The sequence below is a fragment of the Patella vulgata genome, chromosome 6 (assembly GCF_932274485.2).
Source record: "Patella vulgata chromosome 6, xgPatVulg1.2, whole genome shotgun sequence".
Lineage (NCBI taxonomy): Eukaryota > Metazoa > Mollusca > Gastropoda > Patellidae > Patella > Patella vulgata.
The window spans coordinates 3294443-3319995 of record NC_065884.2 but is presented as its reverse complement, the minus strand read 5'-3'; the positions used below and the strand labels follow the sequence as shown (position 1 = coordinate 3319995).

Sequence of the window (25553 nt, the reverse complement as noted above, 5' to 3'; positions counted from 1 at the left end):
TTTATTGAATCACCTAAACTGAAAAGAATTATCTGGATCATTTTTTCTGATACAAGTAACCCGATTTTCACATTGAAAAGAATATATTATCATAATTTAAAGGCACACCAACTAGGTGGTACACATATATCTCGGTACGACACGTCAGATGGTACTTTATATCTCGGTACGACACGTCAGATCGTAACATATATCTCGGTACGACAAGTCAGATCGTAATATATATCTCGGTAGAACAAGTTAGATCGTAATATATATTTTGGTAGAACAAGTCAGATCGTAATATATATCTCGGTAGAACAAGTCCGATCGTAATATATATCTCGGTAGAACAAGCCAGATCGTAATATATATCTCGGTACGACAAGTCCGATCGTAATATATATCTCGGTAGAACAAGCCAGATCGTAATATATATCTCGGTAGAACAAGTCAGATCGTAATATATATCTCGGTATGACAAGTCAGATCGTAATATATATCTCGGTACACCAAGTCAGATCGTAATAAATATCACGGTCAGATCGTACACATACATGTCGGTACACATCGTATACATCTATGTGCGACAAGTAACATCATGCACATATACCTCGATATCGTACACATATATTTTGGTGCAACAGACCAGGTCGTACACGTAAATCTTGGTACGGCAAGTCAGATCGTACAACTATATCTTGGTACGGCAAGTCAGATTATACAAATATATCTTGGTACGGCAAGTCAGATCGAACAAACATATATTGGTACGGCAAGTCAGATTGTACAAATATATCTCCGCACAATAAGTCAGATCGTACATTTATATATCTACACAAAAAGCCACGTCGTACACCTATTAAAAATAAACTTCCGGAAGAATTGGGTAACTTCTGTAAAATTTGAATGACCATAACTTAGGTTGAATAATTTGAGCCCAAAATGTTTTTCGCGAGTGAAACACAGATAACGTGAAGCACAGAGTGAGAAGGTAAGGGATGAATATGGTCTTACCACTTTACATATAGCCTTTATACATATAACCTTTATGCTGACATGTGGCCGAAGCATTCGCTCGAATATAGAATTCATTAGCCAATCACCACTCATATCGAGAAGTCACGTGACTTGAAGATTAAAGACATAGACGCCGCCATGTTTAATCATGTGACGTGAAAGGTGATTCAATCGACAGGTTGAATCGGCCGAAGCATTTGGCTAGTGTGTCCACCCATTCGGCCGAATAAAATTCGGCGCCGATTGGTTCGGCCGAACGATTCGGCTAATGTGTCCACTGCGTAAGCCTTTATTCTAGCATGTCGGTGTTTTAACTAATATTTTATGATGCATGGTGTTTATCGTAACCTTTATTCTAGCATGTTGGTGTTTTAACTAGTATTTGGTGGCGTATGGTAACCTTTATCGTAACCTTTATTCTAGCATGTTGGTGTTTTAACTAGTATTTGGTGGCGTATGGTGTTAGCCTCTATCGTAACCTTTATTCTAGCATGTTGGTGTTTTAACTAGTATACGCTGGCGTATGGTGTTAACCTCTATAGTAATCTTTATTCTAGCATGTTGGTGTTTTAACTAGTATACGCTGGCGTATGGTGTTAGCCTCTATCGTAACCTTTATTCTAGCATGTTGGTGTTTTAACTAGTATACGCTGGCGTATGGTGTTAGCCTCTATAGTAATCTTTATTCTGGCATGTCCGTGTTTTAACTAGTATACGCTGGCGTATGGTGTTAGCCTCTATAGCAATCTTTATTCTGGCATGTCCGTGTTTTAACTAGTATTTGGTGGCGTATGGTGTTAGCACCTATAGTAATCTTTATTCTGGCATGTCCGTGTTTTAACTAGTATACGATGGCGTATGGTGTTAGCCTCTATAGTAATCTTTATTCTGGCATGTCGGTGTTTTAACAAGTATTTTATGATGCATGGTGTTAAACTCGATATTCAACCTTTATTGAGACAAGTTGCACTTAATATTAAATAACAGACTGACTGGCAGTTTCTAAATGAAAAAGGGTTTTTAAAAATTAATTCAAGGTGCATACTGTACAATGCGTGTTGGTCGCTTATTGATATCTTGGTGTGTGTGTGAGTGCGTTTTATTTATTCATACGCAATAAATCGTCATTTGAACGATTTGAACTGCTTTGTTAAAATGGCGGGAGGGGTATATATTTAGATCATTTCCGTTCTGAATCATCGGAAATCAATTTGTATTGCAAAAATGATTTTCTTGAATTTGCATACCTTTTGTATTGGAAAATATTTTAATTCAAACTCAGTGAATAACAACAAAGCATTGAACACAGCTATAGCTATTAATAAAAATTACATAAATTATTATTATTATTATTATTATTATTATCAACACCTGTAACAGTGAGCGTTTTGAAAGCCAACTGGGGCAAGGACAACTTTTCTTTTGTCAACTGACTGACAGGCAAACAATAGAAAAGGCCTTACAGGTTTTGGTGATTCTGAGAATTAGGAGGAGTGTCCCCTTTTCTAAGAATCTCGATTGCATTTTGAGACGTGTGTCACGAACGCCATCTATACAGTGTCCGTATATTATTGGACGGTCCGCTTTTGGCGGAAATTGATTTTTAAAGATGTATAACTCAAAACTCTAAGAATTTCTAGAAAGTTTATCAAGATATATATAAATATTAAATATATTGTAGAAATTAGTTAATTAACAAAGACACTACCCCCCCCCCCCCCCGCCTTTTTATTTTAAAATAACGGTTAAGAATGGATATTCTTATATCGTGCACAGGTTTTCTACAGTGCGTGTACCACTCTGTGTTGTTCTTGTAGGCCTACAGTGCGTGTACCATTCGTGTGCCAGGCTTGTACCGTTCTTATGGGATATAGTAAAATGAAATGAAATGAAATGGGGTTTAACGTCCTACTGTTCTGCTCCTAACCTGGGCCAATGAAGACGGGCATACGCCATACAGTGTGCTATGAGGGAAATTTTGCCCGGGCAGCGGCACTACGGCCTACTCTTATATCGAATTCTAACTGCCAAGGGATCTTTTACGTGCACGCCAATGTGTACACGGGACCTCGGTTTTTCGTCCCATCCGAACGACTAGACAGCTTTCCTTGTCAGCCCCTCCGTCCTGCATCATTGACAAGGGAGAACCACGCCGGAAAATCTGGATGAACTTTCTCGGCCAATGCAGGGATCGAACACCCGACCTCCAGGCTAGCGAGCTCGCGTCTTACCCACTTAGCCACGTGATCCCATTTATGGGATATAGAGCCTGCACCGTGCTACTGTTACGCTTGTACATTATGTGTACTATTATTGGGCGAATAATTGTGTATGCTCATTAGGTTATAGTATGGACGTTTGGCGAATAGGAATGAAATGAAATGGTGTTTAACGTCCTTCTGTTCAGCTCCGAACTGGGGTAATGAAGATGGGCATACGCCATACAATGTGCAATGAGGGAAATTTTGCCCGGACGGCGGCGCTATGGCCTACTTTTATATCGAATTCCAACTGCCAGGGGATCTTTTACGTGCACGCTAATGTGTACATTGGACCTCTGTTTTCCGTCCCATCCGAACGACTAGACAGCTGTCCTTGTCAGGCCCTCCGTCCTGTACCACTGACAACGGGAAACCACGCCGGAAAACCCCGATGAACTTTCTCGGCCAACACCGTGTCGCCACACTGTATGGCGTATGTCCGTCTTTATAAGTCCTGTTGGGGCAGAAAAGTAGGACGTTAAATCTCATTTCAATTCATTTCCAATTGTTTTACGTTAACGCCAACGTGTACACTAGACCTCGGTTTTTCGTCCCACCCGAACGACTAGACATTTTACTTGGTAGGCCCTCAGTCCTGTGCCCACTTGGGGGAACAGTGCGGTAAATCCCGAGTGGTGAACGTCTGACCTACTGAGGACCAGGTCCTGAGGTGTGTGTGTGTGAATTACCCAATACCTCTTAACCAGGTCAAACATTAATATATCCCTATCCCCTGTTTAATTCGTGCGAAACGTGATGATTCGCATGTTGTATAGATTATAGAGTTACTCACCTTTATAGTAATGGAATTAAACCAACTATATAAGCAATTATTGCTAGCTTTATCTTTTCCCGGTAATCAACTCAATATAGAGACCAGGGACGACCAAATGATTTATATATGTCGAAGCAAGAAAAATTGTGGGCTGCTTTCCATTCCTCACCCGTGCAAGTACCAAGTACAAAATAGGCACTTTACCGCTGCATAGCCGAGTAGGACATAACAGATCGGTTTAATGGCTCTGTGGTACAATACCGGATCCCAGGACCAGTTGCTGACCAACCGTTTATTTCTATATAATACTAATACGCAGTAATCTTTATATTGTCATAGAATATAATTCCTCGGTTTCCTCCACCCTGAAAGCATAGATTTACTACCCGTAGCACCACGATTTTCTACTAAGATGAAGAATTTACCTCAAACGTAGTAATGTGCAGATTACACATGATGCAATTCCTTGTTACAAAAGAGCTTTGATTTCCGGGATACTTACATGATTTTCCGCAATCCAATGTTCTGACAACATTCTTTGATTAGGTAGCAGCACCCACACAACAACGTAAAATCATGGGTGGGCATCCGATTATATTTTACATGTTCTATGAAAACAGGCGTTCTCCGGGTCCTCCGGTTTCCTCCCACTGCTAAAGACCCCTACGCGCAAGCGAATTATTGAAATGAAATTGAACCATATGTTAGTCCCGAAATGATCTAGTTTGGATCGAGTGGACGTTAAACCCCATTTCTCTCTGATACATATGCAGATTATTTTTCTTAAACCAGTCAGGTGTGGGACCATAGTGAAGGTGTACTTCTTTAAGGGATGTTATGTTTGTAGTAAATATTAACAAAACATGTTGTGGTTATTACCTCATACCAAGTACAAGTTTGTTGTTTTTTTTTGAATAACAGAGTATACGCTGCCATATACCCGATACCACCACCATCACTTGCAGTGGATAATAATAGACTTAAGACTAGTTCTAGGACCTAGTTATGTCATTGCATGCGCTGTCATATGCCCGATACCCATCACTACATGCCGTGTATTCGAAAAAACAGATAGAAACAGTTTTCAGTTCAATTTCCGCTACTCTGACCAAACGTGGAATTAAGCATCCCTTCGACCTTCGTGTGCGGTGCTAGGGAGAAATGAAATGGGGTTTAACGTCCTACTATTCTGCTCTGGCTGAGCAAAGGGAGACGGACATACGCCATACAATGTTCTAGCGGGACATTTTGCCTAGACAGTGGCAATACGACCTACTTTTATATTAAATCCCGAGGGACGTTCTCGCCCAATACCTGCGTGCTGGGGAGAAGAAGAGTGCTCGGGACATTTCCTTGGCATACCCATCATTGAATTCCAGTGGTCAAGGGTACTTTTGCTCATGCGTCAAAATGTACACGGGGACCCACGGGGACCCACGGGATTTTGTCCTATTTAAATTGAATATATCCTCGGAACATGGCACTGAATAATGAGAATACAATAACTCTGGGTTATATAAAACCTTTATTGACACAGTATATTATACGTAAAAATAATTCTAACAAAAGCCATATTTTGTGAGAGGCACGTTACTTCCTAGGTTTAAACACGCATGCAAGCGCTACATCTGCTTATTGCAGGTCTTTCTTTGGGCCTGAAATGCTCTCTAGACTATTAATTAGACATTAATTAAATTATCCAGGCCATAATCAACTCTCGATAGCATCGGATTTCTCCGATATTAAATAGATTAGAACAGTTCAGCCATATTTTGATTTAAGCTAAAAATGGAGGAGCGAGACTTAGCTTCGAACAACCAATACGGTGGTTGAAATTATTGCACACGTCTAGTCAAACCTTCAAAGGCTAATATCGTCGCTCGCCATAGAGTAATTTGAATGAAATTTTTCATTTTACATTATCTATTTTCGAAATATTACAGCAAAAATGGCTAGCTCTTTATCTAAATCTTACATAATGTATCTTTAAGTATTAATTGAACTAAACAGACGTATGTGTATGCTGCATCAATGTATCATACGCAAAAATAATTCTAACAAAAGCCATATTTAATATTACTCTTTTTAGAACTGTACGGACAAAAGACATTCAATTATTACTTCTTTAGCACATTTTACTACCTCGTGGGTTTTCTCCGGGTCCTCCGGTTTCCTCCCATTGCTAAAGACCCCCATGCGCAAGCGAATTATTGAAATAAAATTAAACCATATGTTAGTCCCAAAATGACCTAGTTTGTGTCGAGTGGATGTTAAACCCCCATTCCCTCTCTCTCTCACTAATTGAAATGATTGAAATTACTGAGACGTATGTTTAGGTCGTGTAGTAGCTGCAGTCGTAGTTGTAGCAGTAGCAGTAGCAGCAGTAGGTGTTGTAGAGCTGAGAAGATTTATATCGCATAATGTAATTATAACCTAAAAATACAACAAGAAATAAATAAGACAGGGTTGAAAGTCCTACTGTTCAGCACTTCTTGGGCTAATCAAGACGGGCGTACGTCATGCAATGTATATTGAAGGAAATTCTTCCCGGGCAGCGGAGCTACGGTCTATTCTTATTCATTTTGAATTCCAACTATTTCGAACTGCCAATGGTTTTTTTATTTACGTGCACGCCAATGTGTACACTAGCTCATCCGAACGACTTGCCACTGGTCCTTGTCAGGTCCTACGTCCTGCATTACTGACAAAGGGGAACCACGCCGGAAAATCTGGATGAACTTTCTCGGCCAAAGCAGGATCGAAGCCCTGGAAATCACGCAGGAATATCTCAACACTATAACTCATTTGAACGACTTGCCACTGCTCCTGGTCAGGTCCACGGACCTGGAAATCACCCAGGAATATCTCAAGTAATTTTATAGAATTTAATCAGCTCAAATATTTCATTGAAATACCAAATAATATCGACATATTTTAAAGATAATTGAGTTTTTGTAACAAAGAAAATTAAAAACTTACATAATCAACCCATCCACGGAAATCATTAAATCCCTCACCATGACCCACCTGGAAGGCACACTGTGATACTTGCAACAGTCCTGTAAAATAGAAGAAAAATACACATTATAACCATCCGATCCCTACCAGAACATGGATTGTTAATTTTACCAGAACATCTGATCCCTGCCAGAACATGGCTTGTTAATTTTACCAGAACATCTGATCCCTACCAGAACATCTGATCCCTATCAGAACATGGCTCGCTACTTTTATCAGGCCACCTGGTCATCAAGAGTTCCAAGAAATGAGTTTCGTACTCAGCAGAGACACTTTTCCTTTAATTAACTAAAACAAGTTTTCTCACCAAAATCATCTGTTCACCTCATTGATAAACAACCCATTGCACGATCGATGGTGCATGCTTACAAAACCCTAAAAACCAAAACGCATCAAAACTGCTAAAAAAATATTTGCAAGTTACTAGTACCAATTCAGTTACCTGCAAAAGGCGTGGAATCGAGTTGAAGACCATCTTTACCACTGAACGTTCCTGATTTCAATTTGTATACAACTTCTTTCCAAGTGCTCTACATCAAATAAAACATTTAAAAGAACAACATTAAGTGAGCAAAATTTAGTAGAACATTTAGCAGAACAATGTAACATAATATAATCAATGAAATTCAAGGACACAATCTTTACAAAAGGGCTACTGGCTAATCGCACGGACAGCACACTATCTGTTCTACAAGGTTCTGCGTTCCAGACTCAGTGTTTGGCGATGACGTGATTAAGGATTCCTCAAGACATAAGATACAAATTTGCTAGAATGTATGGAAAATTTCCAATACTGCGCTGGCGGATATGTTCAGCTTCAGTATTCGCAAAAGTAATAATTACATTTCCATAGGCAATGCCGAATATATAGTTTGGGGCTGATAGGAGCTTCAACAAAAAGTATGAGCCGAACACCCTGTGAGCTTTCTAGGGGTCGGGAGCGGGGGTCATGCTTCCCAAGTGAAATTTTTGAATCTAGAATCCCTGAAATGACATTTGCTGGACTTTGTGGGAAGATTTTGCCGAATTCTAATGGTCAGAATACACTTATAACATGAGTAAAATTGACTACTACCCATGGGAATTCAAGTTATTTATTAAGAATTCTGCAAGAACGTACGAAGTACTGTGAATCTATTTTGATTTGTTTGTAGAATAAAGCCAGCGGCGTTTCAGTTGCTGGGAAATTTTACTAGTCGATACGAATGGTACCATTATAGAGATAGAAATGGAGTTTAACGTCTACTAGACACAAACTATGTCATTTCTGGACTAAGACATGGTTCAACTTTATTTCAATAATTCGCTTGCGCGTAGGGGTCTTTAGCACTGAGAGGAAGTCGGAGGACCCGGAGAAAACTCAAAGAGGTTGGACAGGCGACCCTACTCCTTGTCACGTACAGCCAGTTGACTCAATGAAAGACCTTATGATACAGCGCGCACCTGCTAACCTTTTTGGTGTTATTATATGCATTTAACCATATTGGAATCCTAAGCAGAATATTAATTTTTAAAAAGTCTGTGATGAGAATGCAATTATTGTATTGTGCATCTTTCATTTTGTAACAGCAAAGTAAAAATCCTTAATCGAGTGCAGTCTCTCTATACACATATCAACGCCCCCCCCCCCCATACCAGTATCGACAGATTTTTTATTCGTTTATAGAAACCACGGAGTACCGATTGAATCGTGTTACTTACAGATGTAGAAGTAGTCAGTGTCTGTGGTGATCTGGACACGCTTTGAGCTGTAAATTCAGTTGACTGACCATCAGCTACAATAGCAATTGTTGACGCTTCATTGCAGTCACCATTAGCAACGACGGCTTGTTGAGTTGTATTGCTAGGAAATTCAGCTCTGTATCTCGTGTAGATGGTGATCCGATCTCGGAAGTCAACATTCGCCAGTCGAGGAATCTTGATGCTGCTTCTACCATTAAAGTATGCTAGACCATTCTGTATAACAGCTCCATAGTTACCATACTCTCCTGGTTCGGCACTGTTAAAATCGATGTGGACAATAGGCTTACAAACTGAAAGTATATTAATGTATTACTATTCAAAACGTCAACAATAATAGACTGTTTTCCTAACACACTGCATTATGTACACCTATCATCACTAGCACAGGGCTTGCCAAGATAGCTGTCTAGTCTTTCGGATAGGACGAAAAACCGAGATCCCATGTACACAATGGCGTGTACGTAAACGATCTATTGGCAGTCGCAATTCGATATATGGGTAGGCCGTAGCGCCGCTGTCCTGGCGAAATTTCCCTCATTCGCCCAGTCGAAGCAGAACAAAAGGACGTTAAAATTCATTTCATGTCATGAGTACAATCGGTGGAGAAAGCCAGAACGTCGAACCCCGTGTAATTTCATTCCATTCCATTTTATTTTAAGCTTGTGCACTTCAGTTCATGTTGGTCACAAAATAGATTTTTTAAGGGTAAATTCCGAAATGGCCGGATTGTGACTGGTACATTTCAGATAAACTACCGATCAAAACACTTTCATAACCTTTCGTAATGAGGTATTGACTATGCTGTATAATCCACGTCAAGGATACTACATGTATTATGTTGTCACATGCATTGGACGCATTATAAATGTTACTGAAGTGACCAGCGAAACAAACACCACGATAAAAGTATCTGGAATGAATTAGATCGAATAACTGACCCGGCGTACATGATTCAATTAGATTGACCCGGTGTAACTGATTTAATTAGATTGACCCGGTGTAACTGATTTAATTAGATTGACCCGGTGTAATTGATCTAATTAGATTGAGTCCCTGGCCCGGTGTACAAGATTTAATTAGATTAAGACACTGACCTGGTATACAAGATGTATGAACGGATGTACTACAACCACAGACAGATTGATCATAAGCTGTTCCACCAGGACAGGGCATCTTATATGTTACTCCATAAACATCCCAATTGTAGTAACAGGGCTCGTTTAATATGGCTGTCATGTGACACTTTCCTGAAATAATATACATATATATCGTTACAGAGGTCAGATAAGGTGCCGTGGAGGCTCAGAGAGTAAGGTGTTGGTCCGCTAACCTGAGGTTGACCCTCCTTGTCAGTGGTGCAGGTGAGATGTCCAAACGAGGAACCTCGTCTAATTGTTCGGATGGGACGAAAAGCCAAAATCCCGTGTGCACGTAAAAGAACCCTTGACACTATGAATTAGAGATATGAGTTAGCTATTCCAAGATGGGGGATGACAGGACCTTTTTGATTCAGTAAAGATCAGAGGAGAGAGCGGATGGGGGTTAGGGGGTGTAGAGAGATCTTTAGCAGTTGGAGAAAACCGGCGGACCCGGAGAAAACCTATGAAGTTAGACAAATTACCCTACTTCTTATCGCGTCCAAGCGGGGCATCGAAACCACGTCAGATGATTCAATGACAGACTTTATGATCTAATGCGCACGCGTTAAACCATTCAGCCACCGAATCCCCAACCTAAAAAGAAATGAAACGGTAAACTTACTCGGGACTGGCGGCTCTGGTTTGCAGTCTGAATCCGTGATACAGTACCCTAGAATAGCATTGTAGGATTGACCCTCGGGGCATGTTCGGCTGTGTGACACTCCGTTAACACATTGATAATACTGAGAACAATTTCCGCTGGTTTTATAGGTGGCAGGTGGTGTTGGTGCGGTACATACATCTGTAAAATAAAACATTAGGGGGTTAGGGTTAGGGTTATTAAAATACGATGAGTAAGTAAGGATCAATATGTCGAGAACAAATGTGTGTGGAAATATCTAATGCGACCCTGTATTACACAAACGTATTATGTTTACGATTTCTATTTGTTAACCAAGAACTGATTCATGCCCTTAGGAATCGTCCTAATCTTGGTGGTAACACTCCATAAAAACGCCCAGCACAATCGACATGGAACTTATTATGATTATTCATACATTGTACATCGAACGACTACGGTCGAATACAAGATGGCTGCCGTAACATCGTGGAAGGTTCCTGGTGCGCATGTACTTCGATAGAACTGGCTGACTGACAAAAACCTTTTCCGTTGACACAGTGAAATCATATAAGGCCCCCTGTTCACAATTTGAGTAAATTCTTAACTTAATTCTGCGAATGCTTTGTGTAATTTGAGTAAATTCTTAACTTAGGTCTGCGAATGCTTTGTGCAATTTGAGTAAATTCTTAACTTAAGTCTGAGAATGCTTTGTGAACTCGAGACTAGGTATACTATTGTGTCAATCACGAGGAGAAGCTAAATCAGACATGAATTCTTTCAACTGTATGACACGTATGAAAATAGGACAAAATGAACTGAGAAAGTATTTACAAGTGTAACATCTGTCATCGTCAGGAAAACTATACATTGTCAGGACAAATAAACACTGTCAGGACAAATAAACACTGTCAGGACATCTATACACTGTCAGGACAACTATACACTGTCAGCACAAATATACTGATGTCTAAAAGAAAGTATACACACTAAAAGTATGACTAAGTTTTGTTTAGATTAAAAACATTTGATAAAGCATTACTGAGTTTGTCTCTTGCGTCCAAACTCTACATTTCTAAGCAAAATAAAAATGTGAAACAAATTGACATTCTACCCAAATACCGTATACCATGGAAAAACGACTTTGGTTGATGCAGCACAAAATGCACAGTGTATACTTTCTTTTTGGACATTAGTATATACACTGTCAGCACTGGGACCGCCGGCGATCAAGGAGAAAAGAATGCGTCCCGAAATGAACTAGTTTTGAGTCGACGTTAAAGTCCATTTCTGTCTTTCTGTTATTCTACATCAATTAGTCAGTCTACTGTAATGTGTTTGAACTTTCTATATGTACTGTTATTCTACTGGGGTCAGTCTACTGTAATGGGTTTTAACTTTCTATATACACAGTTTTTCCATTGGGGTCAGTCTACTGTAATGGAAGGTTTTGCATACTGAAACAGAACGGTGTTTCACGGCCTACTTTTCTGCTCCGACTGGACTAATGACAATTGCGTTTTATTTGTCTACTAATCTTACCTACCATTAGGACAGTTGACTTTGCCAATATAATTACAGGTGAGAGCAGATTGGTCCCAATAAGTTCCAAACGGGCACTGTTTGACAGTATAGGCGAGTGATAGTTGACATTGTAGGAATTTATCGCAATCGCTAGTTCGGAGGTAACCAATACCATTCCTCAGGATACATCCAAAACATGGTCCATCATCGGTGTAAACATCGGTATCTGTAATACAAATGAAACGAAATGAGATGGAATGAAATGGGGTTTAACGTCCTTCTGTTCTGATACGCCTGGGTTGATTAAGAGGTATGTACATTAATGCAGTGCGCTATAAAGGGAGATTTTCCCAGATACTAAAGCTACGGTCTACTCTTATGCAGAACTTCAACAGCCAAGGGATCTTTTACGTGTATGTAAATGTGTACACGGGACCTCGGTATCTATAATAGAACAGAATGATAAAACTTTGATTAGTTCTTGTTTGAAATGATTGTGCACAGTGATCGCTTCTCTGTGTTTACATGGTTTTAAATTTAACAATATACAAGTTTAAAAAGATAATAATTAAAATAGAATTGGACTGAAATGAGGTTTAACATCCTATTGTACTCCACCCGGCACCGACAACGACGAAAAAAAATTAAGATTAAGAATTGAATGTTTAAAAAAGAAAGCCGACACTTTAAAAACAAAATTTAAAGTTTAAAATAAAATGTTTATTAGCCGAACAAAAGAAAATTATAGTTTAAAATTTAAAAATAAAAATTTAAAAAAAAAACTTATAATAAGTTAAACAATTTAAAAGTTTCTGAAAAAAAACAAAGTTTAAAAACAACATTTAAAGTTACAAAGAAAACGATGAGTAGCTAATGAAGCCGGACATACGTCATACAGTGTGCTATGAGGGAAATTTTGACCGGGCAGTGGCGCCACGGCCTACTCTTATATCGAATTCCAACTGCCAAGGGATCTTTTACGTGCATGCCAATGTGTAAACGGGACCTCGGCATTTCGTCCTCGTCAGTCTCTTCGTCCTGCACCACTGAAAAGAGGAAACCACATCGGAAAATCCAGATGAACTTTCTCAGTCAATGCAGGGATCGAACACGCGAGACCAAGGATAGCGAGCCACTGGCATACCCATTTAGCCACCGTGGCTCCCTCCTGCATCATTAAATATTATAATATCATTAGTAATGATATTTCCGCGATTAACTATTGAGTTATAGATAAGAAAGAAAATCACGTCTAAAATACACTACACCGTCTAGCACGGATAGACTGAGACGGAGGAGCCAGCTAGTATGATAGGCTCGGCAAGTCCCTAAAGACGCCAATCTCACGTATTTTAGATGTCCTAATGATTAGTCTTTAAATTATGTGTTAGTTAGTTCTTTTGTTGTATTGTTGGTGAATTAGTAAGAAAAGAATTCACCCTATAAATTACTTACCATCACAGACCATAGCTATCACGCCAACTATTGTTTGGGTAAGTTGATCGAAATTATCAATGTTGATGACCTGTGACGAATCCGAGGCGATTCCTGCTAATTCTGAGGCCACGGGACCACTACCAACCCCAACAGCAAACACGCTTATACCCATGTTCTTTGCTTGTGCTGCAGCGGCCAATGTTGCGTTCATATTATTCGACCTTCCATCTGTTAAAATAAAAGGTTAACAAAAAACGTAGCAAAATTAACGAGTTTAATATTCAAGAGCTAAAACGAGAGAGAGAGAAATGGGGTTTAACGTCCACTCGACACAAACTAGGTCATTTCGGGACTAACACATGGTTCAGTTTTATTTCAATAATTCGCTTGCGCGTAGGGGTCTTTAGCAGTGGGAGGAAACCGGAGGACCCGGAGAAAACCCACGAGGTTGGACAGGCGACCCTACTCCTTATTACGTACAACCGGGGAATCGAAACCCCGCCAGTTGACTCAATGACAGACCGTATGATACAGCGCGCGCGTGCTAACCATTCGGCCATCCAACCCCCCAAGAGCTAAAACTGCCCATTTGTAGGTCTTTATTCAGGCCTTAAATGTTATCTAAATTATTAATACGACATTTATTAACTTGCCAAGACCATAATCAACTCTCTATGCCGTCGGATGCACTTGATTTTCAACGGATTTAAACACGATTGTCGGTTAATGATTTAATTAGAAAATGGATAATCGAGACTTTGCGTAATATCGTAACAACAGTAGCAATGACAATCGAGAATTCGCTATTCTCCAGACAGTCCTTAGGTCGCTCAGAATAAAGTAATGCACAGTGCATCTTTAAGTACTGTAAAAATAAAATGCCCCAATAAAAAAAATTGATGTAGCCTCTAAAATATTCGTACTAACTTATGTAATTATATGATTCGGGGCTTTATTCACAGGTATTTAAGATTTAAAGGAGGTAGAACTTCTGGGCAAATGGGAACTTATTTCATAATTTGGGGCCTGTACTGTAAACGATTGTTCATCGTGAGTTTTCAGTCGATGACCTCAATGTACTAGTAGGGAGGGGGGGTGGAGAGAGGGAGAGAGAGAGAGAGAGAGGGAGAGAGGAATTGGTTTAACGTCCACTCGACACAAACTAAGTAATTTCGGAACTTAAACATGCTTCAATTTTATTTCAATAATTCGCTTGGGGGGGGGGCGCAGGGACCTGGAGAAAACCCACGAGGTTAGACAAGCGACCCTATTCCTTGTCACGAACAACCGGGAATTCGAAACCACGCCAGTTGACTCGATGACAGAACTTATGATACAGGTTCTATCTCGGTATTGACCGAGAATGTGCTTTGTGATTTCTCCGCTTGATTTCTCTATGTTAGTGATACAGGCCTGTTGACACGACGAAAACTCACAAGGTTATCTAGGGGACCCTATTTCCTGTCACGTAGAATATACTCTAAAACCCACTGTACCACCCCCACTGTACGACCCCATACCCAACTAAAACCCACTGTGCCACCCCATACCCAACTAAAAAAATGGAAGAAGTTATTTTTCCTCTACCTGTTATTACAATAATAAATTGTTTATTTTCTGGTATTCCATAATCTTCAAATTCTTGAATCACACGCGTCAATCCCAAAGCTGTATTTGTCCCTCCCTTTGGTTGTTGCAGAGAAGCAATACCCGACATCAAGGCAGTCACGTTGCTAGATAATGGAATAGGTACCGTTACAATTGAGCTAAAAACTGCCACTCCAAAACGCCTGTCAACTCCATTTAGTCCAAGAGAAGCCGGAAACATCTCCAAAGAATTTTTTATTTTTTGGAAATCGGCCCTTGCAATACTCCCGGATCCATCTACAAGAGCAATGACATCAAATCTCTGTTCACCACATGTAGCAGTTTGTGCTGTAAAACAGAGGCAATAGAATTACAAATTTAAAAATATTAATTTAAAAAATATTCTAAACATAGTTTGCCAGAATACCCCCTCTCCCCAACCCCTCTCTAACGATAAGACATTTCCAGGTAGCCAATAAATTCATAAAATGTATAAATAATAAGTTCTTACCGTGGGTGACTGAACATTGCGCTGCTACCAAAACAACCAAAATTAGTTCCTTCATATTGACTGAAAATATTCACATGCTTCGTATTATATGTTAGCAGGTGGGCGTAATTAATAAATTCAGGGTAGATTTGTTATTGAACATTTAATTAAGAAAAAATAAAATGAAATTATAACCGCTAGATAACGCCCCGGCTCGGATTCAGTTGAATTTAAGCTAGGCCCACTATGGTTTCACTGCTACCAATAAAAGATACCGGCATAGATCGATGAAATTTCAATTGACTTTGTAAATACAAAGAGAGAGAGAGGTCATTTTGGGACTAACATATGGTTTAATTTTATTTCAATAATTCGCTTGCGCGTAGGGGTCTTTAGCAGTGGGAAGAAACTGGAGGACCCGGAGAAAACCCACGACGTTGGACAGGCGAACCAACTCCTTATCACGCACCACTTGATTCAGTAAAAGACCTTATGATGAAACGTGTTCAGTATTATGCGTATTTAGAAAAACCAAATATTAAAACATTTAGACAGCCCAAAAGGTGTTGACGACGATCTACTACACCTTTTCTTACCTTCTATAAAATACAGGTGTATTCTCGTTACAGATGAGCTGTAATACGAACCGAATTATTCTACGGACCAAACCCAGTGCTACCTTAAATACGTCTGTGCCAATATTGATATGAAATGGGGTTTAAAGTCCTACTGTTCTGTTCCAACTATGCTAACGAAGACGGGCTTACGCCATGCAGTGAGCTATGGTGTCGCTTTGCACGGATAGCTGCGCTACAGTCCACTCTTATATCATTTTCCAACTGCCAAGGGATCATTTACGTCCAGGCCAATATGAACGCGGAATCGTTTTTTTCATCCATCCTGAACCACTGTCAAGGAGAAACCACGCCGGAAACCCCGCGGAACCTTCACGACCAGCATCGGGAACGAAACCCGGGTCCTCTTGGTTATCTGTATTGGAATAGTCGTTAAACACAGGCTCACAATTCCTGTAAATACTAGCAACTAAAACAGTTGAATAGTATTTTCTTTTTTAAAAACCAAAATCTAGAAAGTCAATTCTACTTACCGGGATATCAGTTCCTCTCCAACCAGGCGCCCATCTGTAAAATTGGGTATTCGGGCTGCTATTTATGTGCAATCTGGAAGCCGTAGCTAACACAACTTCAGACGCATAATTTATCGACACAGGCTTCTGATTGGCTGTCAGCGAAAATCCGGGTTCAAAAAGTGTCAGCCAATTGAAACTAGTATTTTTAAGCGACCGGAGATTGAAACCACCCCATGATGACTCGACAATTAAGAAATTCCCCTCCCCGATCAAAGATCAAGGTAACATTGAAAAACCCCTTTCATTTCCAATCATTCTTTACTGAGAAATTCGTCCCAGTAAAAGTTTTACAAAAGAATGAAAATATTCAAAAATTTTTTTTTATTTCATAAAGTAACACAAGATCCCTGCTCCACGCGGGAAGTACTTAACGCACTTTAGACCAACATTTGACCTTCCTTAAGCCGAACATACACGATTCAACATTAACAGATCAATTTGTTCGCCGTCTGTGGATTTAAATAACACGAACAAAAATAAATGTTCCAAAAAGATGTTCGTGAAATCGAATGTGTTGGATATGGGGAACTCAGTTCGTCGTCTGAGGTCGCCTGTCCAACCTCGTGGGTTTTCTCCGGGTCCCCCGGTTTCCTCCCACTGCTAAAGACCTCTATGCGCAAGCGAATAATTGAAATAAAATTAAACCATATTATGTTAGTCCCGAAATGACCTAGTTTGTGTCGAGTGCATGTTAAACCTCATTCATCTCTCTCTCTCGTCGTCGTCTGAGTTGAAACCGAACATTTGAGGAACATTTTATTTTCCACACACACCAATCAGCGATCACATACTTATCACATGACCTAAAAATGTCATGTGATATATATGCCATTTTGAAATCAGGTGATTTATGGGCGATAGGTATTGTTCGAGCTGAAACATTCGTTCGTCTGCGTTACCATGTTCGTTCGGGGTTTTTTGTTCGTTGACATAAATGTTCCCTCGTGTGCGCTCGGCTTTAAAAAGTATAACGAATCAAACGTCTTGTATGCAACTAGAGTAAAATGACATGTCCCAACTCGCGTCATCCATGAAATGAAATGAAATGAAATGGGGTTTAACGTCCTACTGTTCTGCTCCGAACTGGGCTAATGAAGACCTGGTCATCCATGTAAGTGTGTGCGTACTCTTTAATTAGTTCAAGTTATTCCTAGCATGCTATTCCCTGGGAAACTGAGACGTGCATTAAATTATTAAATTACATATTCTATATCAAGAAATATAACTGCACTGTTCTCCGTATCTTTTTCGGTGCCCTCGACTCTGAAATTATGGGCATATAGGTACTGGTTTCATGGAGCTAAGTCAAAGAGTTTCAGATTTAGGGGAAAATATGTTTTACACTAATGGCAGCTGTTAATTTGCATATTGTGCATTATGTAACAAAGTGATTATATTCTAAATGTGTTTATTGACTTCCCTCTCCACGAAAACATTTGAACATTAGAGACTTTTGGCAAGCGGAATTTTTACCATCCGTATCACGTATCCGTATGTATACGTGATACGTTGCGTCAATGCAGTTTTTCAGTTTGGGCAGATTTTCGCGTCGCGTACGTTTGCATCGCTGAGCCGAGCTTAGTTCTATTACAGCATGATGGCAGATATCTACCAAGGTCACCATCAGTACTAGTCAAGTGCCTAGCCTACAATTTCTCGGTGGGAGTGAAGTCGCTCGATATTAAAAATAATTAATGTCGACTTTGGTTTCACTTATGTATCATTTCAGAAAGTTTAAATTTGTAAGCCCCCCCCCCCCCTAAATTGAGCACGAAGATCAACCAGTAGGCAGAAAAGTATGAAAATCCCGAGAAAAACCCCATCAAAAATAATGATTAAATTCCAGTCTTTATCATGGTTAAATCACATCAAATATACACCTTCGTGTTCTAGGATACACAGAGATTCATAAAAACGCTATGATACAGCATTTCAGCGTATAAAAGTAGCAAACAAAGACAGTAAAAAGACGACAATGTTATACGACCCTTTTCCGTATGAAAGCTGTTCGATACGTGCTGCCGTATCCATGTTCCGTATCACGTATGAGAAATACACACACATTGGTGACGTCACACGCAAAATCCATACGGATACGCGATACGGACCAAGAATTTACGCTTACCAAAAGTCTCTATTATATAGCGAAGTTATAGCCTTTAATCAATTTTTTAAACATGACATTATGCTAACTAGCATATTAAGCAATTTGACCCTTTTCAACCAAAAATATTTTGGAACATTTTTGGAATGTTGTTTAGGGGACTATACTGAAATGCATCCCATTGAAATTAATTTTATGGCAATATTTTTCGGGTCTAACCCCATATTGACTGGACTATATAATAGCAAGGTCTGAATTTGGCACTGTAACCAGCATCACATGCTTTTGTCTTACACCAAACGAACCATAACCATCACAGTTAACTCTTATGTTCACCACTGAATAAAAAGAAATGGATTTACATTTTTTACATTTCTAGAAAGACTAACCTACGCCATGCAGTGGATAATAATGGGATATCTCTCCGGACAACGGCGTTTCCATTTAATCATCTTCAAATTGCATCTGTCAGGGGTTCTTTAAGATGCACGTCAATGACCATACAAGACACGGTTCATATCCGTGACTAATAATTTATGACCAGCTAAAAACGAGAAATTGCACCCACCGAATGTTAGGAACAGTCCGTCTCGTTAATCAACAGTGCATATCTTTTACTCCATTATTCTCTATTACCGAAAATACTGGGCCAAAATAATCGGAACATCTGTCCAAAAATGGTTCAGTTCCGTTCAGTATTTACAAAGTTAAGATTTACAAATTGAAATTTCGTCAATCTATGTCGACATCTTTTATTAGTAGCAGTGAAACTTGGTGGACTTAGCTTAAATCTAATTGAATCCAAGCCGGGGCGTTATCTAGCGGTTATATTTTCATTTTGTTTTTATAATTAAATGTTAAATAATCAATCTGAGTACATATTAGCATGGGTTAAGCCGTGAGAAATTTGACTTCGGAGCATCGAGCCTTTAAACCTGTTGATACCAAGATTACTACAAGGCAATGGCGGTCACTAGAACGCCTAATGTACTTAAAACTCATGTATATTATGTCAAATCTATTTATGTAAATGATGCGTCCATTCAATTGTGCAGAAACGTCAGTCATCAAACCGGATTTCATTTCGTTCGGTTTGAATAATCCTTGTGCAACGAACCCGTGACTAATAGCTACCTGGGTCCTGGGGTAAAAGGTATTGATTTATAGATCAGTGGTTCTCAGCCTTTTTTTGCCAACGGCACACCTTGGAACACCTGAACAAATAGCGGCACACCTGGCTAAATATATATGAAAAATATTTGAATTTTGCAAATACAAAAAACATGTTAAGGCAGACGGAATACAATCGTAGACAAGAGACTAGTCATAGACAATAGAATGACTTAAATTAAATAAAGAAAAACATAGCTATGAACTTACCACTTACATTTTCTTAGTGTGCCGATCAAAATTTCGCGGCACACTTAGTAAGATCTGGTGTGCCGCGGCACACTGGTTGAGAATCACGGAAATGGGTTGTAGAAGCCAACGCCTGAATTATAATGAGTAGCCTAATAACTTCCAGGCGTCCAGACCAATGGTTTTAAAGGGTACGGTGATGATGTTTTCAGCACTTTAGTCTATGCTCCGCCCTGCACAACTGGCAAGGGAAATGAAATGGGGTTGAGCGTCCTACTGTTCTACTCCGACTGGGGTAATGAAGACGTGCATACGATACAGTGTGCTATGAGGGAAATTGTGCCAGGCTAATGTATACACGGGACCTCGGGTTTTCGTCCCATCCGAACGACTAGACAGCTGTCCTTGGCAGGCCCTCCATCCTGCACCACTGACAAGGAGAACCCACGTCGGAAAAAAACGAAGAAATTTCTCGGCCAATGCAGGGATCGAACACGCGACCAGCGTCTTACCCACCGTGGTTCCTAACTGGCAAGGGAAAGCAAACTGGATTATTCTAAGAAACATTGGTGATCCACACCGGAATCAAACCAGGGAACCTTTGGTTTTGGACCCAACCCACTCCCTCCCCAACATACACAATTCGAAGAGTACACGAAGTACACCTGTTTGAACCATATACCTGGGACTTTAAATTGTTCATGGTTAAAACCATTATGTAACTCCTATACATGTTCATTTTATTGCAATACAATTTTAAGGAAATGTAGCTTCCTTTGAATACGACAACACAATATGGCTATCACAAGATTCAACGGTATTTTTAAAAAGAAATTTCGCTTTTATTAGTTTGTGAAATATTAAGTTCTAAACGCGTCTTCGATGTCAATATAAATGATAATGGGGGTCGACACTAAATACTTTTTTGACTGAATAATAATCTAAATATGACTTGGGGTTTGGGGTAAAGTGGGTAAAGTGTGCATTTAGATGCTAATGAGTTAACGTTCACCTTGAGAACAAGGAAGGTAATATCCATACTGTTGTATGTTGTGCTGCAAGGGAAATATTGCATCAAGCAGCGCATTAAAAGGGGGTCCAAATATTTCACTATCTGGTTCAATTACATTTTTTATTTTTTTGCGAAATCTAGTTTTGAATTATATCTTTGCCAGACATATTGTGTCAGTATGACTTTATGTCGTTAAAGAGGAAGCTGAATTCACGGTGATCTCGATGGGTTGTGAGAATTTCCATTGGGGTGGGCGGGGGCTCAGCGTGGGTTTACCTGTTAATGGTGCAGGAGCCATAGCCGCATTAGGAAGGGGGCGGTTGCTGACTGAGATTTTGTACGATAAATAGATGTTTTATGTTGCGGTAGCGATTAACAAGTTGACGCATGTATATGAAGAGCCCGGGGAAGAACGATCTTTAAGTCACTTTTTCAATGAACCCCAGTTAATGGCACCATCTGGTAGCAAATTGTATAAGCTTTCTGTGGAACAATCAATTTCAGGTAAAAACGATCGGAGTCACATCGAACCAAGGCCCTTCTGAAATGACTTCCCGGACAAATACAATCAATCGTACCCTTTATTTTACCTTAATTTGGCTGAAAAATGGAAGTCAGTTGTTGTAATGGTAATCATGATTCGTATGGTAATTTTGAAGTTGTAATTAAACCCACTCGTTATTATGTTCGCGTCCAAAAGTGTGTTTTGCCTTTTATGCAAAAAGACAGAAATGTGACTTTGATCGTTATTCCCCTGGACTCTACATATGTATCTACCATACTGGCATACCGATTGTATTTTAGTGAGTTTGACGGACAATGATCAGAATATGTTCCCTTTTCACTGTTAATACAAGTACCCCAGTGACACTTCCAACCAGGGGTTTCATGCAAGCTTAATCCAGTATAGTCAATCAGAATATGTTCACTCTGTGACACTTCCAACCAGGGGTTCAATGCAAGCTTAATCCGGTCTAGTCACTGAAATTCAATCAAGAGTTTAGACGGAACCGCTACAGCCCGGGAAAAATGTCTTCATATATATACGCGAGATAGTTATGTTTATCTCCAAGTTTCATTGGTCAACCTCATACAGGCTTAGAGAAACACATGGTTCAACCTCATACAAGCTTAGAGAAACACATGGTTCAACCTCATAAGCGTAGAGAAAAACATGGCTGGGCGTGCGCCGTATGGGGTGGAGAGCTTGCAGACCAACGACAATTACATTGGTAAACCTCATAAAGCATGGTGAAAGATAGGGCTAGGCGTGGCTCCATATGACGTAGAGAGCGTTTGGACCAACGACAACCGGGTGGGGGTGGGCCACTAGGGGTGAGCTGGAAAACCCTTCTAATGCCTATTTTAGTTTTACAAGTTGCAATTTTCATTTCTCCACAATACCATTGTCACAGTGTTAAAATACAGAATGCGCTTTTCAATAATACAAATACACTATAACAGTTATTTTGCACATTACACTCTCTCCATTCTGGGGGGTTGGATGGCCGAATGGTTAGCACGTTCGTGCTATATCATAAGGCCTGTCATTGAGTGAACTGGCGTGTTTTCGAATCCCCGGTTGTACGTGACAAGGAGTAGCCTCGCCTGTCCAGCCTCATGGGTTTTCTCCGGGTACTCCGGTTTCCCCCCACTGCTAAAGACCCCTACGCACAAGCGAATTATTGAAATAAAATTAAAACCATATGTTAGTCCCGAAATGACCTGGTTTGTGTTGAGTGGACGTTAAACCCCCTCTCTCTCTCTCATCTCCATTCTGGATTTTGCATAATAGACAAATGCATAATAGAACTTCGCATATTAGAACTTATACCTTATGCATACGGAAAAAGTCAGGAATAGGACGGAAATTAGTAATTGATGTGATCAATCTACAAGGTCAAGGTCAGTTGAAGGGATGAGGACGGTTCTCATATTTACAGACTGTGGGGAAACGTCAATGAAATGAAATAAAATGGGGTTTAACGTCTGCTCCGAATTGGCTAATGAAAACGGGCATCCGCCATGCAGTGCCATGAGGGAAAATTTGCCCGGACAGCGGCGTTATATACGATCTACTTTTGTATCGAATTCCAACTGCCACGGGATCTTTTACGTTTACGCTAATGTGTACACGTGGCCGTCTCGTTTTTACGTCCCATTCGAGCGATTAGACAGCTGTCATTGCCAGGCCCCCGTCCGGAATCACTGACAAGGGGAAAGAAAAATGAATTAATTCGGGTGGTACGAAAGTCTATTAAATGACAGGACAGGACAGTGTTAGAGAGAGAGAGAGAGAGAGAGAGAGAGAGATGGGGTTTAACGTCCACTCGACACAAACTAGGTCATTTCGGGACTAACATATGGTTTGATTTTATTTCAATAATTCGCTTGCACGTAGGGGTCTTTAGCAGTGGGAGGAAACCGGAGGACCCGGAGAAAACCCACGAGGTTGGACAGGCGACCCTACTCCTTATCACGTACAACCGAGGATTCGAAACCACGCCAGTTGACTCAATGACAGGCTTTACGATAAAGCGCGCACGTGCTAACCATTTAGCCATCCAACCCCCCATTTAAAGTGTTACATATCACTAAAGAGCAGGTTCGTTTTAAAATATTTAAATAATTTTCTGGAACACTTATATTTACATACTATTATACTGTATTTTAACACTGTGACATTAGTATTATGGAGCAACGGAAATTGCAAATTGTAAAACTAGAATACGTATTTTGAACTGCTGACATAGTGTTTGTTTGTACAGTGAACATTGAAATAATATTGGCAACGTTATCCTTCCATAGAGTTACCTCCCCTGTATCAAAATTATTTATTGATCATTTTTTACTTTAGTTTTTTTCTTTCATGCCTGGTCCAGGGACGGACTGGGGATAAGCCTGGTAGACTGGGGGCGGGGGGAGTGTGTGGGTGGGGGTGGGGTGGGGATAATAATATTCTCACTAATTGTTGAATATACATATTTTTTGATAAATTTGTAAGATAGCCAAACGCTAGAAACATCGAGATATATTCTAGAAAGCACAATTCACAATCGGTTTCTCCCCCTCCCTTCCCCTCCCCTCCAATCCACCTATAGTTACCTGGCCCCTTACAAGCACCCGGCACCCAGCCCATACCGGGTCCTGTCTTCTGAATGCAAACTAACTTGTATAGAAAGATACATGAGGTTCCAGGAAGTTGAGTTGCCTGGGAACTGGACACTCGACAAGAAAGTACAGGGTTCGATCCCACTACCCCATATTGCACATGTAGCCACAGAATAAGAATGGCCATATGTTAGTCCCAAAATGAACTAAGTATTCATTCCATCCTTTTCCGGTTTGGTCGGGTGTTCGATCCTTGCATTGGCCGAGAAAGTTATCCAGATTTTCCGGCTTGGTTCTCCCTTGTCAGTGATGCAGGACGGAGGGGCTGACAAGGACAGCTGTCTAGTCGTTCGGATCGGACGAAAAACCGAGGTCCCGTGTACACATTGGCGTGCACGTAAAAGATCCCTTGACAGTTGGAATTCGATATAAGAGTAGGCCGTAGTGCCGCTGTCCGGGCAAAATTTCCCTCATAGCACACTGTATGGCGTATGCCCGTCTTCATTAGCCCAGTTCAGACCAAAACAGTAGGACGTTAAACCCCATTTCATTTCATTTCATTTACTTTTCCGGTTTAGGAGCCACGGTGGCTAAGTGGGTAAGATGCTGGCTCGCTAGCCTGAAGTTCGGGTGTTCGATCCCTGCATTGGCCGAGAAAGTTCATCCAGATTTTCCGGCGTGGTTCCCCTTGTCAGTGGTGCAGGACGAAGGGCCTGACAAGGACAGCTGTCTAGTCCTTCGGATGGGACGAAAAACCGAGGACCCTTGCATACACCCCTTGGCAGTTGGAATTCGATATAAGAGTAGGCCATAGTGCCGCTGCCCGAGCAAAATGTCCCTGATATCACACTGTATGGCGTATACAGGTCCCGTGTATACATTGGCATACATGTAAAAGTTCCCTTGGTAGTTGGAATTCGATATAAGAGCAAGCAAAATTTCCCTCAGTTCACACTGTATGAAAAATGTCTGTCTTCATTAGCCCGGTCGGAGTAGAACAGTGGGACGTTAAACCCCCATTACATTTCCCTTTCCAATTTAGATCTGTGTTATAGAGGTGGGAGGGGGGACCGAATGGTTAAAACGTGCGCGTTGTATCATAGGGTCTGTCATTAAGTCAATTGGCGTGGTTTCGATTCCGCGCTTGTGCGTGACAAGGAGAAGTTCGCCCGTCTAACCTCGTGAGTTTTCTCCGGGTGCTCTGGTTTTCTCCCACTGCTAAAGA

At 40.4% G+C, this 25553-nt stretch overlaps 1 protein-coding gene across 1 annotated transcript; it reads right to left on the bottom strand.

Annotated features, from left to right (window-relative positions):
- Positions 1 to 5541: 5541 nt before the first annotated feature.
- On the bottom strand, positions 5542 to 16798 carry LOC126823237 (protein PIF). The gene is made up of 11 exons (XM_056102046.1): positions 16701 to 16798; positions 15614 to 15673; positions 15103 to 15450; positions 13534 to 13743; positions 12101 to 12304; positions 10558 to 10737; positions 9891 to 10043; positions 8755 to 9086; positions 7496 to 7583; positions 7015 to 7094; positions 5542 to 6468 (listed from the first exon to the last, which is right to left on the bottom strand). Exons 2-11 carry the CDS (start codon positions 15666 to 15668, stop codon positions 6352 to 6354), a joined length of 1767 nt encoding a protein of 588 aa, XP_055958021.1. The 5' UTR covers positions 15669 to 15673; positions 16701 to 16798; the 3' UTR covers positions 5542 to 6351.
- Between the last annotated feature and the right edge of the window lie 8755 nt (positions 16799 to 25553).

Bases quoted from the DNA above. Each gene is read 5' to 3' on its own strand.
- LOC126823237 (XM_056102046.1), bottom strand. From the start codon at position 15,668: ATGAAGGAACTAATTTTGGTTGTTTTGGTAGCAGCGCAATGTTCAGTC. The intron at 13,744-15,102 runs GTAGAGGAAAAA...TTATTTTAACAG, and splicing joins ATTTATTATTGTAATAACAG to ATGGAAGGTCGAATAATATG. The intron at 6,469-7,014 runs GTAAGTTTTTAA...TTGTATTTTTAG, and splicing joins TCCGTGGATGGGTTGATTAT to GTTATAATTACATTATGCGA.